This window comes from Balaenoptera physalus (genome assembly GCF_965194825.1).
Source record: "Balaenoptera physalus genome assembly, chromosome: 8".
In the NCBI taxonomy this organism is placed as follows: domain Eukaryota; kingdom Metazoa; phylum Chordata; class Mammalia; order Artiodactyla; family Balaenopteridae; genus Balaenoptera; species Balaenoptera physalus.
Window position 1 is genome coordinate 69,265,256 of NC_138887.1, and position 22,599 is coordinate 69,287,854.

A 22,599-nucleotide genomic window follows, 5' to 3' on the forward strand; every position below is an offset into this window, starting at 1 on the left:
TTTTCTAGCACAGTAACCTCTTTTGTGCATGATTCTAGACAAATTGAAAGAAAATTTCTGAGCTATTATCTCACAGAGAAGCAGATGTTTTTATGAGACAAAAGCTGTATCCTTCCAAGCCTACCTCCATGTTTCAAACCCATTATGATCTTGGACAATTCATTTTGCTGTGGCTGGCTTGTTTAAATTCCTTATCTAACTCAAAAGATCAATTTAGAAAATGAGAAAAACACCATTTTCTTTAATTTGTCACGATCACAAATACTTTAGGGTCAGAACTGAAATTAGGACTAGGTTTCCTAAATCTAAAACTTGATCTCCTCTTCCAAGCATACCACTCAATCTCATGAGGTAAGACATAGAGAAACTTCGATAATTAGTATGAAATTTCAGTTAGCAGCTTGTATTAAATTGCTCATTTTTGATCCCTCTCCAGATCGTATCTTCCTAAGGTGAAAACCACCCAAAGTTCTGGTTAGAATGGAGACTCTCTCTGAATCTAGGCTCCTTTCCTCTTTTCTAAATTTACTTTGCTTCCTCTGTTCAAAGCTGACATTTCCTGGAGCCATCTTGATTCAGCATTATCTATACAACTCAAGAGTTTTCAGAAACTCAACAAAGCTAAGATGTGGGAATTCCCTAGTGGTCCAGTGGTTAGGACTCGGGCTTTCACTGCCATGGGCCCGGGGTTTGATCCCTGGTCAGGGAACTAAGATCCCACAAGCCGAGCAGCACGGCCTAAAAAAAATAAATAAATAATTAAAAAAAAAAACCCACAAAGCTGCCTTCCCAGTAAGAACCAAACAGGATGGTACAAGGTGGAGAATAAGGCTTTTGTCCAGACTGATGCCAGGTGAGTGAAAGAGCCTTAGGAAGAATTAATCAGATTCAGTTTTGATTTATATGCTGTTTACTTTAAATCCCAATATGGATATGAGCTCAGAAGTACAAATGAAAATCATATAAAACCTCAGTGCTTAAGGGGCTGCCAGTACTTCCAAATGTTTGCATTCTTTCAAAACAGTCACCATGGAAAATTCAAAGCTTTTTTCAACAACTGCTAAAATCTTTTTGAATTTTTCTTTTCAAATTGCTATCCTATCATAATCAATTTGGGCCCCTCCTTTTCCTCCCTGCCTTTTCATTTTTCCTCTCCCAAACACACAACAAGTTCTTTATAGCATATCCCTGACTTGGACCAAAAATGGATTATCTGAAACAATCAGTTACCTGTTCTCATCACATATGGCTCTGAATGCCTGTCTGCCATCTCTCAACCATCCATAAAAAATGAAGATGTATTTTATATGTTCTGCAGGTTTTTAAAGACATTTCAAAGGAATAGGTCCAAAGACATTTTAAGTAATATCAGCAGGAGTGAAATAAGTGAATAACTTCAAATGGTGAATATTCTCAAGGGAGAAAATTAATTTTGGTTTAGTGTTTGTTAAAAGATGAGTCAGATTAAATTATAGCTATACTTTATATATGTATACACACAAACTACGTGTGTGTGTGTGTACATAATCTTGAAATCTCGTGTATTTTTAGAAGGAAAGTTAAAATTGAAAGACAGCAAGAGAAGAAAAATCAGCATGTAAAATGCCATGGGAGGAAACACCTGCTGGGAAAACATAAATGTAAAAAAGATCTGACAGGCTTCTTTCATAATTTCACCCAGTAAAACAGTAATATTTAGAAATAAAAACGTGTGGAAAAGCAGTAACATTTCAATATTTTAACACATTTAAAGGCTCTGGTTCCATTCTCAACTTGTCAGGAATCTAAAAACCTTTAAGAAAACCTTCTGTTTTTCCAAAAATCAATTTCAATATGCATTTAACTCCATAACTTTACTTGTTTTATTTGAATTAGTGAATTTTTAGGAATAAGTTTTAACTTTATAAACCTCAAATTTTGTCTTACTGATATGCTTGTAAAGACTGCATTTACACTTTATCTAGGTGTTTCATTTTGTTACACACTGCTGAAAATCCAGTAATCATAAATGCACAACCTTTTATTCCTGAAGCACACACGCAGGGTCTCTTTAATAATTCAAAGTGTTTTCTATAATGATGAAGTCATACTGATGGACTCAGTAGGAAAATTCTAATACTATTAAGTATAATTTAAATAATTCACTGTAGAAACCAGGCATAATAGAGCAAGAAAAATAAATTCTAAGTGCTCAAAACATTTTGCTTTTTCTTACACCAATGTATATTTCTTAAATCACAGTGACAGTTCTCCTCTCTTTTGTTGGAGTACATGACAGCTATTCATAAACTGGAGCAGGTGCAAAAGATAAATGCTTTTCTATTAAAGTCAAGAATGTCAGCATTCTGTGTGCAGTGATGGGCAGACCTCCATCATTTTTGCATAAGATGTCTCCTGGGAAAGCTATCACCAGACCATTACTACACTATCAACTTACTCTCATTTCAAATTATTATTCTTCATAGACAGCCAGCTGAGTTGCACTTTACTTTTTTAGATTCCCTGATAGGTGATGAAAGGAAAATGTCAAACAGAGCACAGAGAACAAGGTTATTCATAATTTCACTTAACACCAAACAACTCCAAAATCATTAATCCTATAAATATAGTATTGTTCATTTTGGAATTATGATATATTGATAATTATTCAATCTGACTATATAAAATAAGTGATTGAGAAAAAAGTTTAAAAAAATAGTCAGTAAATAATTTTTGTAAATACAGAATTATGGCAAGTTCTAAAATGAATTAATTAGGACCAGTAATGAAGAAATTAATTGAAACATTCTATTAAAATTAAAATTAAATAAATTAAATATGGCTTAATATTTTATTATTTCCTTTGGTATTTATTTATAGAAGCCTCTTTTGGATGATTGAAAATCAAAAGCCATACTCAGGTTACGTAATTAAAACATGATTTGTTTTTCACAATTTAGTAGCAGTGACATGACGTATAGAAGATAACACAATCTATACTGAATTGTTTTGAACAAAGAAGCAAATTGGAATTTATCTTTGTGAAAGGAGAAGAAAAAGAAACTCCCCCCAAAATATGAATTAATGAGATTTTGAAAGATTTGTGAAGATGCCCATATGTATTAACAAAAAATGAATATATTTTTAACATTCTGAAACTTAGCATGCTATTGAGATATGAATCCCTCTAATGAAAAAGATATATTTAAATCTGGCAAGTGTAATTTTATAAATACTCAACATATGTTATATGTTATGTGATATGTATATGTTACATATGTACATATAACAATGGAGTATTATTCAGTCCTGAGAAAGAAGGAAATCCTGCCATTTGTGATAACATGGATGAACCTGGAAGATATTATGCTACATAAAATAAGCCAGACAAAGACAAATACTGTCTTGTATTATCTCACTTATATGTGGAATCTTAAAAAAAAAAAGTCAAACTCATAGAAACAGAGAGTAGAATGGTGGTTACCAGAGGCTAGGGGTGGGGGGAGATCCTCATCAAAGGATACAACCCTTCAGTCATAAGATGAATAAATTCTGTGGATATAATGTACAGTATGGTGACTATTTAATAATACTGTATTTTAACTTGAAATTTGCTAAAAGAGTAGTCTTAAGCATTCCCATCACACACACACACACACACACACACACACACACACACACACACACACACACACGTCACTATGTGAGGTGATGGATGTATGAATTAACTTGATTATGGTAATCATTTCACAATATATATGCATATCAATCATCATGCTGTACTCTTTTATATGATTTTTTTTTTTTTGGCCACCCCACCCAGCTTGCAGGATCTTAGTTCCCCAAAAAGGGATTGAACCTGGGCCCTCGGCAGTGACAGCGCAGAGTCCTAACCACTGGACCGCCAGGGAATTCCCTATATATGTAATGTTATTTGTCAATTATACCTCAGTAAAGCTGGGTTGAAGGGAATAAAGTGACGACAAACACCAGGAAACAAGCTAAAGTGCAAAGAAAGAGACAGACAGGAGCAAGCTTAGGCTTATTACTTCATGGGAAAAAAGACAGGAAGTTCTCAGATTTTGGTAGAACAAAAGAGATTACTTATTTCTGCATTGCTGTTTCAGTTCTCTAATCAAAGTCAAATTTTCTGCCTAGCATAGAAATCAATCTTTGATCAAGTGTAAGGTCTGTCTTGCTGGAGTTACAGCCACCTCAACTTAAACAAATTTGGTTTTTCCTAGCTCAAGTTATTCCAGCCTTGATAGCATGAGAGAACACTTCTTTTTTGCTTTTTTTCCATGTGTCTTTCTTGGCAATTTTTTTTCTTTTTACATCTTTATTGGAGTATAATCGCTTTCCAATGTTGTGTTAGTTTCTGCTGTACAACAAAGTGAATCAGCTATATGTACACGTATATCCCCATATCCCCTACCTCTTGCGTCTCCCTCCCACCCTCCCTGTCCCACCTCTCTAGGTCAAGCGTGGGAGAACACTTCTAAATATATATAGAATCAAGTTTTATTCCCCCCATTGTGATAATCGATTATTTTCTTCACAATTTTTGGTATCACATCTCCCACCCCCAGTTTAACTGAAGCCATATTAGTTTTATATCAAAGTACTAAAAGTAACAAAAATATCAAATATAAGTTTATGCCTTCTTTTTCCGAATTTTGCCCAACAGGGAGAGGTTAAAAAAGAAAATTGGTGAAACATACTTATTAATGAATATATCGGAACATTACTGAATTTTAATGAAGAAATTATTTGGTATTGAAACAAGCCTGGCATAATTTTGCTGTATTAAAAAACCCTCTAGTATTTTTCTTACATTGTTAAGAGTCATTACCTCTTTTATTTGAAACTATCTATAGCATTAAAAATATATTATCATTGATATATATTCATCAACACAGATTCTAATAATATCGATCATTATCTAAAATTTACTATTGTATGGAAGATTCTGAATAGTGGAGCATTTTTGTAATAATAAATGTAAATAAGATTAGAGTATTTATTTATCGTCTGGTCATACTGATGAGAAAACAGCAACGTCAGACATAATCATGGGATGTAGCCTCTAATCCTTCTGCCATATATAAATTTATATGTCAGGTGCTTGCACATTCTATTTTTATACCGCTTTATGTTCAAAGGGAAGAATATTAAGATTGTAAAGCTAGCTAGGAAGGAGATTATTCAAAAGTTTAACAAAAATCTTTTAAACTAACCATAAAATCTTGTTTCGAGAGCTTTTTAACCCTTATAAACACAAATTACTGCACAAGTCATAATGTAAAAGTAATGAAATACTCTACAAAAATGTTCAATAGAATTTAAAATTTTAACTTAAGGGAATTTGGAAGTTCAGTCATTCTCAAAGAGGCTGTAAGGATGATTAAAATCCTGAAGGAAATCTGAAAGAAAAAGGACACAGTCATTACTGGAAATGTAATACAGCATTAACTCTCAGGTTTCACGTTTAGACTAGAAAGCTTAAGTTCAAGGCCATTACATCAATCTTTATAGAAACGTAATGTTCTCCGACTCATGGTCCTTCCCTTGAAAAGCTGTGCATGGGTAACAGTGATTATCAACTCAAATTAGTCACACACACTGGGGTAAACTGGAAATGAAAAGCTGCTACAATTACTCGAACCAACATAAATGATTTATTTCCTTCTGCTGACATGAAAGGAAAAGACTTGAATGCTCGTGAAGGATAGCATTTACCCACCCTGCACTAAGGTCAAAGAGCTCACTCAGCACAAATATTCCCAGAAAAGGTTCAACCTGGCAGAAAAGAAACCATCTATTCCAAAAGGTCACCACATCAGCTTAACTTTTCGTCTGCTGTGAGAAAAATCTGTCAAAATCCATTACTGTAAGGCAGCAGCTGTTCTGTAGAATGATAGCCTCCAAAAGAGAATAGTTTCTTATATGCCCCAGTGCAACTCCTCCACTTCACAGACTACTTCTTGTCTCCTCTGACATCATTCTTCCTCACAACCCCATGGCTTTGTTCTTCCACCTCAGATGCCTACTCCCAAATATTTCTCTACATTTTACAGTCTTAAACCCAGCTGAAAATCCAACCCTCTCAGTCAAGTCTAATGTGACCCACACTGCTTTTAGTGGCCTCTAAATCCCTACATAGTCTGACCCCTGCCTATGTATCCAGCTCAACCCTTGCTCACTCCAGCCACATTGAACTTCAGTTTCTCCAACACCCCAAGCTCTGGCTCGCCTTGGAGCCTCCACCTGGTATTTCCTTCGCCCCACTCTGCTCCTGGCTGACTCCTCATCATATTTGGGTCTTTGCTTAAACTCCACTCCCTCGATGCCTTTGTTATTTATCTCAAGTACGTTCCCCACCTTCCTTTCCCCCAATTTCAGTCCTTTTGTTTCTTTCCAGCAGTGTCACAATTTTTAAATTATTTTCCTTTGCTCCTCACTTCTTTTGTATTTATACTGGGATCAGTGTCTTTTTTTCCCATTATTGAGATATAATTGACATATAACATAGTGTAAGTTTAAGGTATACAATGTGTTGATTTGATACACTTATATATTGCAAAATGATGATTACCATAGCATTAGCTAATACGTCCATCACCTCACATAATTACCATTTCTTTTTTTTTTGGCGGGGGGTAAGAACATTGCAGATCTACTCTCTTAGTAACTTTCCAGTATATAATATGGTCTTACTAGCTATAATCACCATGCTGTACATGAGATCCTCAGAACTTATTCTCTTTTAACTGGAAGTTTGTACCCTTTGACCAACATCCCCCCTTTTCCCTGATGTTGTCTGTCTTGTTCACATTGTATCCCCAGTGCCTGGCACAAAGCAAAATGCAATAAATGCTTATTCAATCAAATCCACCCTACTCTGATCTCTTTCTAACTCCCTTTGCTCTTATTGGAATCAGAGCAAAATGAACTCATCATTTACTCAATTTTATCATTATTATTCAAATCAAAACATACACCCTACTATATGCCAGGAACTGTAAGCTGTTGCCATAACAGTCATTATTTACTGAGTATTCATTATGTGTTAGGCACTGTTATAAGTACTTTACATATGTTATCTCATTGTATCACCACAGCTATGTAAACAAGCAATTATTTTTATCCCTATTTTAAAGATGAGGAAGCTGAGACAGAGAGAGGTTAATATGTGCTCCAGATATCACAAACGATGATAGAGCTGAGATTCTGTACTCTATCCAATAAAACACAATTTCCACCTTAAGATAAGTACCAAGAGAGAGCGGAAAGGAAAGTGATCTGAAAAAAGGAAGAGATAACAGTTGCTTAAGGGAGACTAGGAAAATGTGTTTGAAGGTGGCATTGAAGATGAGATTCGAAAAAAAAAAAAAAAAGTTGGTGTTTTGACAAATGAGTATCAGGAATTGGTACAAGAGCCCCTCATCAGAAAAATAAATAAATAAATAACAGTGAGAACAAAAATACAGGGAAAGAGACAGTAAGTGTGCACAGGAAATAGTAATAGTAGAGTTACTATATGTTGTCACATCTCTTGAAAGTCCTTGCCTACCTCATTGAGAATTTATCTGTGGCTGAAGCAGGAATGAAAATGAAATCAAGGTTTTGAAATAGCAATTACTGTGGACCTATTCTCTAAGTTATTAATTACCTCCCTTGTTCATTATCTATTTCTGGCGACTGTTCTCTCAGCAACCGGATTTTAAGTTTTTTGATGGCAGATACCATGTCCCACACCTTCATCAGAGGGGTTATGAAAGCTGACTCTTGAAAATGTCAGTGGACAGGAGGAAAAGTCAGAGGAGACTAGGGAGAGGCTCTACACACAGCGATGCCAATGGTACAGAGATGCAATACTGCCCTTGCCCTCAAGGAGTTCTATTCCGACACAGAGATGAAATGATTTGTGTAAATTCATATAACACAGTAGATATGTTAGAAAACATACAGAGAGCTACAGCTCTAGGATTCTGCAAAGCAAAATTGTTTCTAAAATTAATTCCAATAGGTATTTACATTACAATGGCATTTTCCAAAAGTGTTTCAGGACAACTTTTTCCAGACTAAGAACAGTAAATTTCTATGATAATGAATACTTAGAAAATAAAAGCTTCTCTGTAATAGTTATTTACATACAACAGTGAAGAGTCTCATCTAAAACTTTATTAATGTGGTTACTATGAATTCTCCTCAGTGAATAATCCAGCTCAGCATTGGCTTTTTATGTTCCCCGCCTGTGGCTTTCTATAATCAAAGTTCTTGACTGGAGAAATTTAAATAACTTTTTTCCTCTTTCTGTAAAAAGCAATTACTTTCAATTCCTTCACATATTACCACCATACTCCCATTAGAACATTTATCTGAAGTCCCAAACAACTGAATACACACACACACACACACACACACACACACACCCCTAAGCCTTTTATTAGGAACCAGCTGAGTTGAAGTTGTGTGGTGACTCTCCCTTATTTACCCTATTGAATGCACATAATTTTTCTTCATTCATTCACTCTAGAGTACCTGACATTCAGTCTCATTTTGCAAGCCTCATTGGAAAATTGTGCTACAAAATCATGAGGAGTCATTTGCCTTTTTTAAAAAGGTTGATGTGTATGATAAACTAGGCTCTGATGATCACAGAAACTTAGAGCTTTAACAATACCTTAGGAAGCATCTAATCCAGAAAAGACCAGCTTTGACACAGTATTCCCCACTCCCACCACAGAGGGTCAATATTGCTAATAGATTCTAATGTTCTTTCCCACTGAGCCTCGGCATTACTCAGATTTCTTCTCTACATGATGCTCCAGGCAACCTCTGTCCTGTAAGATAAATCATTTATTGCACATGACACTCTCATAGGATAGAAAATGCACTGTAGAAAGCTACAGTACCTAATATGCACCAAAGTGCTCCTTAGTATCCTGAAACATCCTAATTGTTTAAAGGCATTGCTGCAGTTTACAAAATAGATTATGTGTATGAGCAACTTTGCCTGTGCCACACATTTGGTGTTCCTGACCACCCTTGTCCTATATCTTAGCTCTGCTCTATTCTGACTTGATTACTCTGGGGCACTGCTCCATCTTCTTGGGTGACACCATAACTTCTTTCCACACTCTAGATTAAGGCTATCCTGAAGGATCCTTTCTTGTCCTTCTGTTCTCTTGACACACTCCACAATTGCTCTCACCCACACCCATGGATTCATGTAGACTCTTTCTTCATTTAGTTCTTCAGCTCAAATTTCCCCAGCTCCACACCCACAGTCCTAACTCTTGGTTGGAGTTTCTACATGCATGTCTTGCCATTACCACAAATTCAACATGAAAACTTTATCCTTCTCACCAAAATGTCCTTGCCCTTCCTCCTGTTTTCCTTCGTTATATTAACAGCATCATTGTCTTCCAATTACCCAAGTTGGAAGCCTTGAAATCTCCTTCAGCTCCTCCTTTTGACACTCTACTTCTAAATGATCAAGAGGGTCTGTGAATTCTAATCTAAAATGTCATTCAAGTCTCCTCCCAATTTCATGCCACCATTCGCATTCGGGCTTTCACCTGTGCCCACTCGAATGACTGGCACTCTCCTAACTTGGTCTTCCTGCCTGAATCTCCCCTCTCTAAATCATCCACCCATCCCATTTCCCTGTCCCCACCCCAATAATATCATCGAGATATATTTCCTTACAAATAAATGATTGTTATTCCTCACCTTTGCTAAGAAGTGCCTCTACGTTTCTTCAAAATAAAGTCAATGTCTCCTTTTACTTTTAAAATAAAGCTCAAATTCCTAAGTGGGGATTTCAAGATTACCCACAAATAAGGACCAGGTACCTTTCTCATCACATAGCATCATGATTAAAAGCTCAGACCCTGGACCCAGATTGCCCAGCTTTAAGACACTAAGTAGGACTGCTGCACGCATTAGTGTAGGCTGAGGGGTCCTGAGTGAAGCATCTGGCTGAGGGCGAGGGGTGAGCGGGGGTAGAAGTGTAGCCCATGCACCACTCACCAAGCTGTGTCTCAGCACAGGGCTGCTACAGGCTCAGAAGAAAGGACATCATTTTCTATTTCACATATAGGCACTATAAGGGCTCTATTCCCTTATCTATGAAGTACTAAGACTTTTCTCATGGGACTGTTGTGAGGATTCAATGAATTAAAGCCCTTAGAACAGTGCCAGGCACATGAGTGCCCAGTAAGTATCAGCCATTAATCCTGCACCTTCCCTGTTCCTTATACTTTAAAGAAATAGTAGAATTTATTTACTATTTTACTCATGTATAACTGCGCTTTTTCACCTTCATGACTTTCATTGCTCCTTCTGCTTCCTTTCTCCCAAACTCCCTCCCTTAACAGCGTTAATCTCTGTCTGTTGATAATTCTGACCACTCTTCAAATTCAGCTGAGCTGACATGATTGCTTCCATGAAGTCTTACTTGACCCCTATGAATATGAGTTATCTAGACTTTAACTCAACACTTAGGCACCTATGGACCCCTGTTGTGGAACTTACTATACTATATTTTGTACTACCTAAACATATTTATCTCAAGGCCTCTTCCTTGAAAGATTTTAAGTGCCTAAAGGTAACCTGTAAGGTTCCTCTATATGTTCCCATAGTACCTACAGACCTACAGTGACATAACAGGCAATAATAGAACCATTTATTGAGTACCTACTATATGCCAAGCACTGTAAAAATTACTTCTCACACAACTTTTATAGTATTGTTGTTTCCCTTTCATATGGGGTGACTTAGTATATAAATAATTTGCTTAGCATTAAACAGTTCAAAAGTGGTGGGCAGAGATTAGAACCTAGGATCTTGCTGGTTCAGGGACTAGACTCCTACTTCATTGTAGTTATCTTGCCTGGCTCCTTCCCTTGCCCAGGAGCTACCACTTATTGACTGTATATTATATTCCAAGAGCTTTTCCTACATTTTTCCTCAACTTCCTTGCAAAGTGGTTATTATTATTCCTATATGCATGAGGAAATCAAGGCTCAGAGATATTAAGCAATTTACCTGAGATCTTACAGTGAGTAAATTCCAGATGCATCTTATAAACCTGACCACAGAACTCCCCCATCTCCCAAAAAGCACTTGCCACATTTTAGGAGGAGTCCCTTGAGAAAAATGTTATTGCCTTCACTAATTTTTAAAAATTACTCACAGGGTCTCATTTATATGGTTCTATTTCATTTAGACACCGTTTTGACAGAAACCATCACTATATACACTTATTAAAAAAAAGTTATTCCTACATTATATTTTATCAACGTTTATCTTTGTATAACTATTAATCCTACCTATTATAAATAACTTGGCAAAAAATGCTTGTTCCCCAAAGAATTTGATGGAGGTTTACATAAAAATAATCGTGATATCAGAAGAATAAAAGTTATTGATATAAAATGATTGCTTAAATAAGTACTAGGTCAGGAATATATTGAGAGGTTCATATTTAGTACTTGTCATTATTAATTTCACCAGATCATTAGGTTTTGCCTGGTATTTCTATTGCATTCAAGTTTTTTGGAAGGTCAAGATAAAATACTAAACCTAATGAAACAAGTAGGCACTGATTTGAATACCAAAATGAATCTTGAACTAAATACCAAGCACAGAGAGAAGAGGGGGAAAAAGGAAAAATGCAGGATCAGAGTTAACCATAGATTTTTTTAAATTTATATTTTATTTTTGGCTGCGTTGGGTCTTCATTGCTGCGCACGGGCTTTCTCTAGTTGCGGTGAGCGGGGGCTACTCTTTGTTGTGGTGTGCGGGCTTCTCATTGCAGTGGCTTCTCTTGCTGCAGAGCATGGGCTCTAGGCGCACAGGCTTCAGTAGTTGTGGCACGCAGGCTCAGTAGTTGTGGGTTGCGGGCCCTAGAGCGCAGGCTCAGTAGTTGTGGTGCACGGGTTTAGTTGCTCCACAGCATGTGGGATCTTCCTGGACCAGGGCTCAAACCCGTGTCCCCTGCATTGGCAGGCGGATTCTTAACCACTGCGCCATCAGGGAAGTCCCTAACCATTAGATTTTTCAAAAATATAAGAAGATAATTTTGAAAAGGGAAAAATGGGGGGGGGGTGATTTTACTGGAAAGTAGTCTGATTTATTTTTTGGGAAAACAATAATACCAAATTAATATGCAGCAACTACCAAGGTAATTAAAAGATACTTAAAATAAAGATATTATTTAAAGTTACATGACTTGAATATCATTATTCAATTTTGCCAGGGCTCACTATTTGATTGGAAAAATCCTATTGGTTTTGAGGGAAACAAAAAAAAAGGACAAGTGAAAGTAGAAAAAAATTAATAGAAACAAGATCTTCCCAAGCAAAGAAATAACTCCAAAAGAGTATCCCTCATTATGAAAGCACTAGTTTCTAGAGCTCCCAGAGGATTCTGAGTAAAACTGGACATACTTGCAATGCATTATAAATGTGTAATTACCATTTAAATGGAGGGAGAAACTGGTGAGTGAAATGAGAAAAAGGCATTTTCTTACAGCCAACCAGAAGCTGGCATTTCAGGCAATGATCATCTAATCTACAGAGTCAGGTTAACAAAGCTATTGTCATTCTGCCACTCACCCTCAGCCTTTTAACTGTTTGCTCTCCTCTACCAGGAGGAAACAGAAGGTTAAGTCTGTCTCCACGATTTTCAGTCACAAATTTTCTCATTAGGCTCTGGCATGCTCAATAGATAACTCAACAGCGTATGTTTACCAAAAAACACAAGCAACATAAAGGCGTCTCTTTAATTCTCCCTTTTTATTATTTGGGCACCCAATTTGTAAGGGTAAATGAAATTTTGGAGTAAATTTCTATTGGTCGTGAGGATTAGGGTCATCTCATCTCACCTACAGTCCAATGAAGACTTTCCTTAATAACATCCCTGTTTGTGGATTTGGCCAGGCAGCAACTTGGATGTGGAAAATACTGCCTTACTCCAAAAAGGCAATGAACATCCTTTTCAAAGAAGTTTAAAATTTGTCATGTAGATTTCAAAACTCTGGAAAAGTATCAAAGGTGTTTTTATTGGACAGCTGCATAATAAAGGATAGAGGGTAAAAGATTTGTCAAGAATCCACACCAATTTCCACACAAATTAAGTGGAAAGACCTCTGTCACATGTATATTTCAGAAGTCTTATCTATTCCTTTTGGATTACTGCTACATTTCTTATGAGATTAGTTACTTTTTATGATGTGTTTGTCAAAACCCCTTTGGATTTATCAGGATGTTGGCTGGATTAATTGTTGCTTCCATCTCAAAAAACTCAGTATTTAGAAGTAAGAATATAAATGTGAAGGATGAAAAAAATAGTGAAAGGTTGTGCATACTGTGATCAACCATGTGACAAAAGTGATGGGATTATTAGTTACATAATGGTTACTTTATTCTAGCTTCCCTTTGTATCATCTTTTGGCTATTTTATTTGGAATCTTTAAACACATTTGTTACAAGTCAGTGTAACAAGCTAGGCAAACACCAGTTAGCCATTCAATGGTCTTTTTCATCATCTAAACCAGAGTTCCACAAACTATGGCTCCCAAACCAAATCTGGCCCTCTCATGTTTCTGTAAATAAAATTTTATTGGAACACAGTCACATACATTCGATTATGTATTGTCTATGGCTGATTTTACACAACAGTAAAGTTGAGTAGACCAGAAGACCCCAAAAGCCTAAAACATTTACTATCTGGCCCTTTATAAGAAAGTTTGCCAATTCCTGACCGAAACTGTTCCATCTCCTAGTGTTCTAGGAGAAGTTTTATTCTCCGGCGACAACCTTCTACTTCACCACTCTCTGTCCCATTAGATCTGCTTTTCTCTACTTCTCCAAGACAACCATATTTCAATTACCTTCTTTTCTTAGTAAATCTACCATCTTCTGTTTGCATATTTTTCCCTTCTTGGTCACCATCACAATTAATTCTTTTCCAAAATTTATTTAACCCAGAAATAAAGCCGGTCACATATGGCCCAATCTCTGCATAGGGTCAATCTAATAATAATAATAATAATAATAATAATAATAATAATAATAATAATAATGATTTCAACAACAGTGGAAAGATATAATTGAAAGAAATGTTAATATTCACTTCCGTTGTAAAGAAAATGCTAAAGTGGAGAGGGAGGAGTGTGCACTTAACGAGTAGGAGAACATTTCAAATCCTATCTTCCTAGCATCACTATTCTCAATATTCCCCCAAATGAATGACAGCTGCTGTGGCAGATGCCTGGACTTCCCTTTCCAGAAGAAGGCACTCATTCCTCCAGCTGCCAGGCTCTCTTTGATAATTGCCCTCAAAGGGAGCTGCCGCACTCAAAGTTAAGTCTCCTTTTGGAGAGCATCCCACATCTAATGATAGTTGATATGGAGGTTTGGGCCCCTTTGCCTCAATTAGGGAGGCCATCTAGGTTCCAGAACTCTCCATTAAATTTACTGAGGGCTCTGTTGTGACTATATGACAATTCAATTATTCCCCCTGCCCAAGTTTGCTTCTGTCTCTCTCTCTTATATGTGTTATTCCTAAGAGCATTCTCCAATAAATTCTTGCAGGCAAAGCTCTGCCTTGGAGCCCACTTCCCAATTTAAGATAGTTCTCCCTTCAAATACTCTTTCTCTCATTCTATTCTCATCACTCAAACAAAGCCTTCTCTGAATACCAGTCTTTCTGGCTCTTTATTCCTCTCTCCTCACAGTCCTGTTTCCTCACAATCCTGGGTCAAAACTCTCAGTAGAGTTCACTTCCTTTTCTCTAAATTTACTGATTAGATATGAACAAGAATAGAAAACTAGGTTCTATAATTTGTCCTAGTATATTTTTATGTCTTATTCTAAGATTTCAAAATATTGCTTTATAGAAGACAGTTTTGGGCTGGAGTATCAGGTCTATTTTTAAAAAATGTTTCACTGTTTTATTTTTAACAGAATATGTAACTAAAAAGCATTAAAAATTATAACTTTTCCATTATGCATTTGAAAGTCTTTCTATGATTATTATATGGTCAACTGTATAGTAAAAGCTCTTCTGCAACACTTTCCCCCTGCAGTAGCATTTTATTCAAAATGAAATGCTCTGGTACAAAAGTTGGACAGCAAGGCAGCATGAGAAGACATAAATTTTTTTTAAAAAAAGTACTAATATCATCAAGTCCTTCTTTGGTAAGTCTGCTCTGGAAGGAAGAGATGAAGGAAGTAAGGGAAAAGAAAAGACAGAAAGAAGAAAAAGAGAAAGAGAAAGAGGAAGAGGAAGAAAGGCAGGACGGGGAGGGGAGGACAACCAAGTTGCAACAAATCAAGAGGAAATCACTGTAAATTCATGAATTACTGTACATGGAGAACCTCTGAAGTTCTAGAATGACTATCTTTTCCAGAGAACAAATGTTTAACTTTCTGAAATTTCCAGCATTGGCACAAGTTAGAAAAAACAACTCATCTTTATTATGCTTGAACTTAAAATTAAGAAAAAATGGAAACAAGAAGAGTAATGTGAGGTGGGGAGAAGTTTAATATCCCTTCCAGATATTAAAATAATTTATATATCCTCCATAATTAATTATGGTGTTAGGGAATGATTAGCCAGACAAACCAATGGCAGTGAATAGAATAAAAATATACTCAAATGTGTATTTGAGTATATTTAATTTATGAAAAAAATTCCATCTCATCACTGGTGTAAAGATGGGCTTTTAAATTGTGCTTGATAGCCATTTGGAAATACATAAAATTGGAACTGAATCTCACACCATATATCATGCTTAATTCCTAACGGATCATAGAGCTACATGTTAAAAATGAAACTATTTCAGATTATTTTCATAGGATAAATTCCTAAAAGTGACATTATTGGGATTTAAAGAGTAAAAAAAGGTTCATGCTCTTGATTCATATTAGCAAACTAATTTTTAGAATTCTTGTACTAATTTATACCCCCAAATGTATGAGAGTTCCATTCTTATTCAAGTCTAGACAAGAATGTGTGTGATGTGTGTGTCCTATTTTTAAAATATTTAATAAAATATGTGTGTGTGTGGTATAGCTTAAGCTTTAGGAGCCCTCATTTGCCCTAGGCCTTTTAAGGCTCTGGGAACATGTGTTATCAGAGTCAAACATTTTTGTAAAATTAACAAAAAGAAGATTTAAAAACAATTTTTACGAGGGTCTCAAAATTTCATAAGCTTCAGGTCCCACAACACATAAATCAACTCCTGACAATTTTATTAGTTTGAACTGTATGAAATTGTATGTCACAAATGGACAAATCTAGAAATTCATCTGATTCAACTAATACACGTAATTTTGGTGACTCATAAGGGGAGAAAATCTCTAATAACAGAATTACCAGGTCAAAGAGTACCCAAAAAATGTTTTAATAGACACTGTCAGATTGCCTTTTTAAAAGTTTGTATAGATACCCAATCCCTCCAACAGCAAATAAATGCACACATTTCCCTCACAACAGTGGGTGTCAACCAGTGTGATTACATGTTCTCATTTGCGCAAGATACTCCTGGTTTATAACTTTTCTCCCAGAATAATTATTAATAGTACCCCCTTTTACTCTCAAAATGGTCCCAGTTTGGATGATAGATGGTCATCCTAGTGTCACTGATCTTTTAAACTCTAATTTCTCTCCTGGAGATCATTCTGGCCTCTAGGGGGCCTGCAGGCTTCTGGGAGTTACCTGCATTCTCCTTCCCTTCCTTCCTTATTCACCGGCACTGACAACTTCAGGAGCCATACAATTATGGAGCATGCCTCTAGCTAGGGTCTTCCTTTCTGTGTAGGTGGATGTAGGAAGTGGCAATTAAAGTATGCCTGTGTGTTTACCCTGTTGAAAGTCAAGCACCTGGGCGTGCACACAACATTCATATACACACGCGCACACACATACACAAAGCCAAATTAGTCATTGTTTTCATACAAGTGACAGTCTCCAGCTGTTCACCATCAAACATGCCAGAGATACGGGCAAGAGGGTCCTAGCACTGGAGGAGGGGTTGGGCAGGGTGACCTTCATATGCCTCCAAGGGCTGAGATTCTGTACTCCAGCAGTAACGATTAACATTTATTAAGAACTTACTGAGTGTCAGGGAAATTCTAAAAATTTTGCCCATAAAATTTCATTTTGTCCCTCAGAGCTACCCACTGATTTATTCACTATTACTGGTGAATATTAACAAATGAGTAAACTGAGACACAGACAGGTTAAGTTAGTTGTCCAATGTGACATACTTAGTAAATGAAGCCCAGATTTCAACTAAGGCAGCCTGACTGAGGAGTTATTATAGATCCATTTTCTGCTGCCTATTACATGTGTCAGGCATGGAATATCAGTTTACATTTTACAGATTTATTTCCACTTACTTTCTTAATGATTCTGATTACATTTCTGAAAAGTTACATAATAGGAGGGAGGGAAGTCATGCAGAAAATTCATGCAATATAATTTGAAAGCTTACCATTGAAGAAACTTCCTTCTTCTCTCTCTAGATGATCTAGCTTTTCAGTTATCTATTCATTATATACTATAAGAAGAGAGAAACAGTTTACCTTTTCATAGTCTTTCTAAGAAAAGTCAGTGATGACTTGCCTAATTTTTTTAAAATGCTAAACATAAAATATTTAGAAATAATCATACGATTTCTATTCTGATACTGCAATATTACTGCTATTTTAATATTTAGGGCTCAAATGACTTAAGGTATTATCAACTTGGGCATGAGTTTAACAAAGAGGAAAAGGCCAAACATTTGCTGGTGACCACAAGACTAGTTGTCTTTGCTGACAGAAAACCTGTGGATGCTCAATGAATCCCTAATCCCTTCAAGTCATCTTCTGAATTCATTTTCTAGAGAACTTTGGACCAAGGACCAAGAGGGGCGATATTACTATCACTCCAGGAAAATAACTCTGTGGGTGAGAGGCATCGTGGTCAAATGTGCATAGTGTATGACGTTTTTCAGGTTCCATATTTTCTTCTTCCACAAGTCAGAAGTCTGTTTATTCTGTGTCTCGAATAAACACGCATAAGACTACCACATGCAGTTAGGGTATCAGTAACCTCCCAATCTGTAAGTCTATGACACCATGCTTCCACTTTCCACATTTTCAATTCCTTTTGAAGAATCTTGTTTCCTTTATTCAACCTTTTAATATAGGCTATCCCTTGGGCTTGAGATTTTTTTCTCCTGGGTGGAAAATAATCCTGCTTTCTGAATTTGATTACATTTTATTCCCTACAATGAATCTAGTGTAACTAACTGTTCTCAATCTGTGAATAGATAACGGTTTCTATCTGAAATGAATAAATATCCAACCCTGTGCTCTTTTCAAAGCATTTCTCCTGGTTCAGTTTGCTGTGGAACTGAACATGGAGGGAGACAAGTTGAAATGCCGCATCGTCCTCTGCAGCCCTCTGGTGTGATTTCAATCCTAGGAAGCAGCAGTCACCCTGTACTTCAGCTCCTCTCCTCAAATAACTTTTTGAAACAGTTCGTGATCCTGTTACCATCAAAACAATTTCTACGTAACAAGATCTAGAAGTTAGCAATGGAGTATGTACATGCTTGACAGTTCATCCTTGCCCCTACAAGGTTTACCCTGCTTCTCATTCAGATTTAGTATCATGTCCCAGAGTCCCAGAGCAGCACAATAATATGGATGTCCCCTGATGTTATTTTTAATGGAAATTATAAAGGACCTTGCGGTACCCTTTCAACAGTCGATACTTTATGGTTCAATTACCCAGGTGAACAAGGGGGCTATGGTTCTGACTTCAGTTGGGGTCCCAGGATCTAGGCCTGGGCAGAGGAGTGTGAGGACCCGCCCAGAGCTGTGCATGTTGAGCTGAAGGGAGCTAAGATCTGAGTTCTGGGTAAGCAGGAGCCTTGTAAGTACGGGAAGGTTTAAAGAATCAAGCTGAAAAGAGTGGAGAGAGGGTCAGTCAACTAGGTAGGATGAATTGATTTGTGAAAAGTCTTCAAGGATTCCTTAAAGCAAAGTGAAACTTTTGTTGAGCTGCTTTTGTGGATTGGGAGTTGGGGTAACTGGGAAAGGTATTAATATCCAATTTAGGTTGGAAATTTTAAACTCTTCTCTATCAATATTATGGTTTTTACCCATCCTACACTAGCTATTGAGGTTATAAGGATGTGTTTTAGAAACGAGAACAGTGTTTCCTACTCATACTTTAATTTTGATGCCTGGGATAAGTAAGGGGAAGACTTCCAGCTGTGAGTTACTGAAAGAGTCTGGGGCACGTCATCAAACAAATTATAATACTTGCCAGGAGCAGTCCCACGAGGAATGTAAATTGTGTGTGGTCTTCCAGCAATATAGACTTGAGTTCTGTTCAAAAGGATGGTAAACTTAGAGTTAGTGAGGCTTATTTTCAGAATAAAGTTATAATTGGAATTATCTTATTAGATAGACTACATTTATGTAACTTTTTATTACCATTGCTTTATTACATTAAGTTCTCCTTTTATTTATCTACCAGGAAAATTAAAGTGTTTGATTAAGAATACAGTAATACAATTAAAATAAATGAAATATCATTTAAAATATCAATAAGTTAACAATAGAATTAACAATTGCTTGTTTACTTCTCTGTGCCTTCTCTTAGTAGGATGTAAGATCCACAAAGGCAAGGATTTATATTTCTTGTTATAATTATGTCCCTAGTGACAACCACACTACTTAAGGCATAATAAATACTCAGTAAATGTTTACTAAAATAGATGAGAGCCAAAGGAGGCAGTGAGTACACGAGCGGTTAAACATTTGTGTTCTCTAACACTTGGAACTTTAAAAAGTGCTTTAACTTAAAATCATATCTGCTAAATAACAAGACTATTAGATCAGATATAGTAATCAATCTTTTGATGCCCCATTAGTCATTCATTTTTTTTAATGAAAGATGGATGTTTCTGGAACCCAAGCAGCATCTTTGGATTATGAAGTACAAGAAGTCCTTAATAAGAGAAATTCCTCTAACAGAATGCAGTGCTCATGGAATTAACAAGGTCTAGGAGATCTCTAGAAGAAATCAAAAAAGAAGAGATAGCAGATGAATAGCAGAGCTAAACCAGAACTGAGGGCAGTTGTTGGCCCATATTTGCAGAGAAGCTTCAGAGTTTTCCTTCTAAACTGCAGAAACTTCAGTGATGGATATTTGCTCAGGACCCTATTCTCTTCTAGGAATAATTAGCCACTTAACTGATAAGCACTATGCAAAAAAGTGATGACACTTATAAGAGACCAGGATCCTGGGGGGGGGCGGAATATATATATATATAAAACAACATGTTTGTCACAGACTCTTGCCACATATGTAATGTACCCTTACTGGTTCTTCCTTCTGGGTATATATTTTTTCTAAGATGTAAAGAATAAGGAATTATCTTCCATCTTACCCTTTCTTTTATCTTTATATGTTAATAAGAAAGGGATATAAGGTCTCATAGCCAGAAAAATACAAAGTCCTAGACAAAGAAGTGGTCTTAAGTAAGCAAACAGAACATTTGGCCAACACTTATCTTTTCATACAGGCACATTTTACTTACAGATGGGCCTATTAAAGTGCCTCTGCCTTATCTATGGATCTTTCTATCTTGCCTCTGGCTCCTTCTTGAAAAAGGTGTACAATTTAAAGAAAGAAAATAATACTGGGTTGGCCTGAAGGAGAATGAAGAAAAACAAACTTCTCAACGTGTATGGACTATGAAAATATTTTCCATACCTCTGTGAACTCCTTTTGAAAAAGTTACTTGAGAATATACTCCAGCAAAAGGGGAAAAAAATGAATCCTAAAAAAAGGAAGATATGGGATCCAAAAATTTCTTCTCAGTAGAGCAGTGAAAAGAAACTAATTTTTGTAAATTATAACAGGAAGTCACAGGACTTTTAAAAGAATATCTATAAGAAGACAATGAATATATTTTACCAAATACTAGATGAGTAATCACAGTGATAGGAATAAAGATACAGGTGTCCTGTGTCCTTCTTGACAAGAAATAATGAAGGTAACTAAAACTCTAGGAAATGCAAAAGCTGTATAGGAAAGTCACAATGTAAACATGAAACAAGCTGAAATGTATCATGACTTTGAGAAATGGAGAGTAAGGAAAGAGACTCTGTCTGATCTTAATACTAAGTAATTCCCTTTCAAGCAACGCAGGTTAGTGACATAGAATTACCTTTCCTATTTCCACTTCAGTTGTTTCCTAAACAGTATTTACACAATCATAATATGTTTTATTATTTTACTAGTTTAAGACATTTTAGATTCAAACTATAGAGTAAGCATTTCAAGATATAAATATAGTTACAGAATGTAAATATTATACACTTGACAAGGTCAAATGAGTGCGAAAGCTTACAGAATTTAGGAGCTAGAGAGAGAAAAGGACAGGTAGAAGGAAACACAGGGTTCCAAATTTTCTTATCTTAAATAATGGGAGAAGTATTGATGGATAGAGAAACAGAGGACTGAATGGATTACTCAAAGTCAAAAAGATAACCAACAGAAGAAAGATTAGGCATCTTAAGAGCTAGTAATGAACAATAGTTACAATTCAAAAATAGCAAAATAATAATATCCCCTAACAGCAAAATAACAAAAAAATATGGATAGTGCAAGACAAATTTTTCAGCTTTCATGATGGGGAGTTGATAGATAACATGTAAAGTTAAGAAATCATGAAAAGGAGATAAAACCATACTGTTCAAACACATGGAGGTAGCCAAAAAAAGAACTACAAATAGAATCATATTAAAAGGATTATTTTTGGAGAGGAGCTATCGGAGGTGGAGTGGGGAGTGGGAAAAATAAACTTTTTTTTTAATAAGGTAAGGAGTTTATTTTTTAAATATTTATTTATTTATTTTTGGCTGTGTCAGGTCTTAGTTGAGGCACGTGGGATCTGCAGCATGCGGGATCTTTTGTTGCGGCATGCAGACTTCTCTCTAGCTGTGGCACGCAGGCTGAGTAGTTGCGGCGTGCGGGCTCTCTAGTTGTGGCACGTGGGCTCCAGAGCACGCAGGCGCAGGCTCTCTAGTTGTGGCACGCAGGCGTAGTTGCCCCGTGGCATGTGGGATCCTAGTTCCCCAACCAGGGATCGAACCCGCGTCCCCTGCATTGGAAGGTGGGTTCTTAACCACTGGACCACCAGGAAAGTCCCGGAATAACCTTTTTATTTTACAATTTTCTGTACCTTTTGAAAAATTTTTCCTTTATCATATGGATGCATATACTATTTTTATTACATAAAAAACGTAAAACATTTCCTGATTATTAGCTTAGCATTCCCTTCAATGATAGTATCCTAAAGTGCATTCTTATTAAGGATAAAAGGAACATACGTCTGCAGGTAATATTGATAGATGAGGCATTGACAAATGAACACTATAATCAATATTGCAATGAGTAGAAGCATCAGGAATCCAAACATGTCAACTGAAATGTATGAAAAGAAAAGAAATATATTTTAAGCTAACAGAAGGTTAATAATTTCTCATAGTTTCATCATTCCTAATATCATGCAGTCTGATTCTTAAATACAAATTC

At 36.3% G+C, this 22,599-nt stretch overlaps 1 protein-coding gene across 1 annotated transcript in view; it reads right to left on the reverse strand.

Annotated features, from left to right (window-relative positions):
* Positions 1-766: 766 nt before the first annotated feature.
* Positions 767-22,599, reverse strand: part of PTTG1IP2 (PTTG1IP family member 2) — a 35,139-nt gene continuing 13,306 nt past the window's right edge. The window contains exons 3-5 of the mRNA XM_082473908.1: positions 22,395-22,488; positions 17,492-19,379; positions 767-5,402 (exon numbers count right to left, since the gene is read on the reverse strand). Of these exons, the coding sequence (XP_082330034.1) occupies positions 19,211-19,379; positions 22,395-22,488 (263 nt within the window). The 3' untranslated portion in view covers positions 767-5,402; positions 17,492-19,210. The remainder of the gene's footprint in view (positions 5,403-17,491; positions 19,380-22,394; positions 22,489-22,599) is intronic.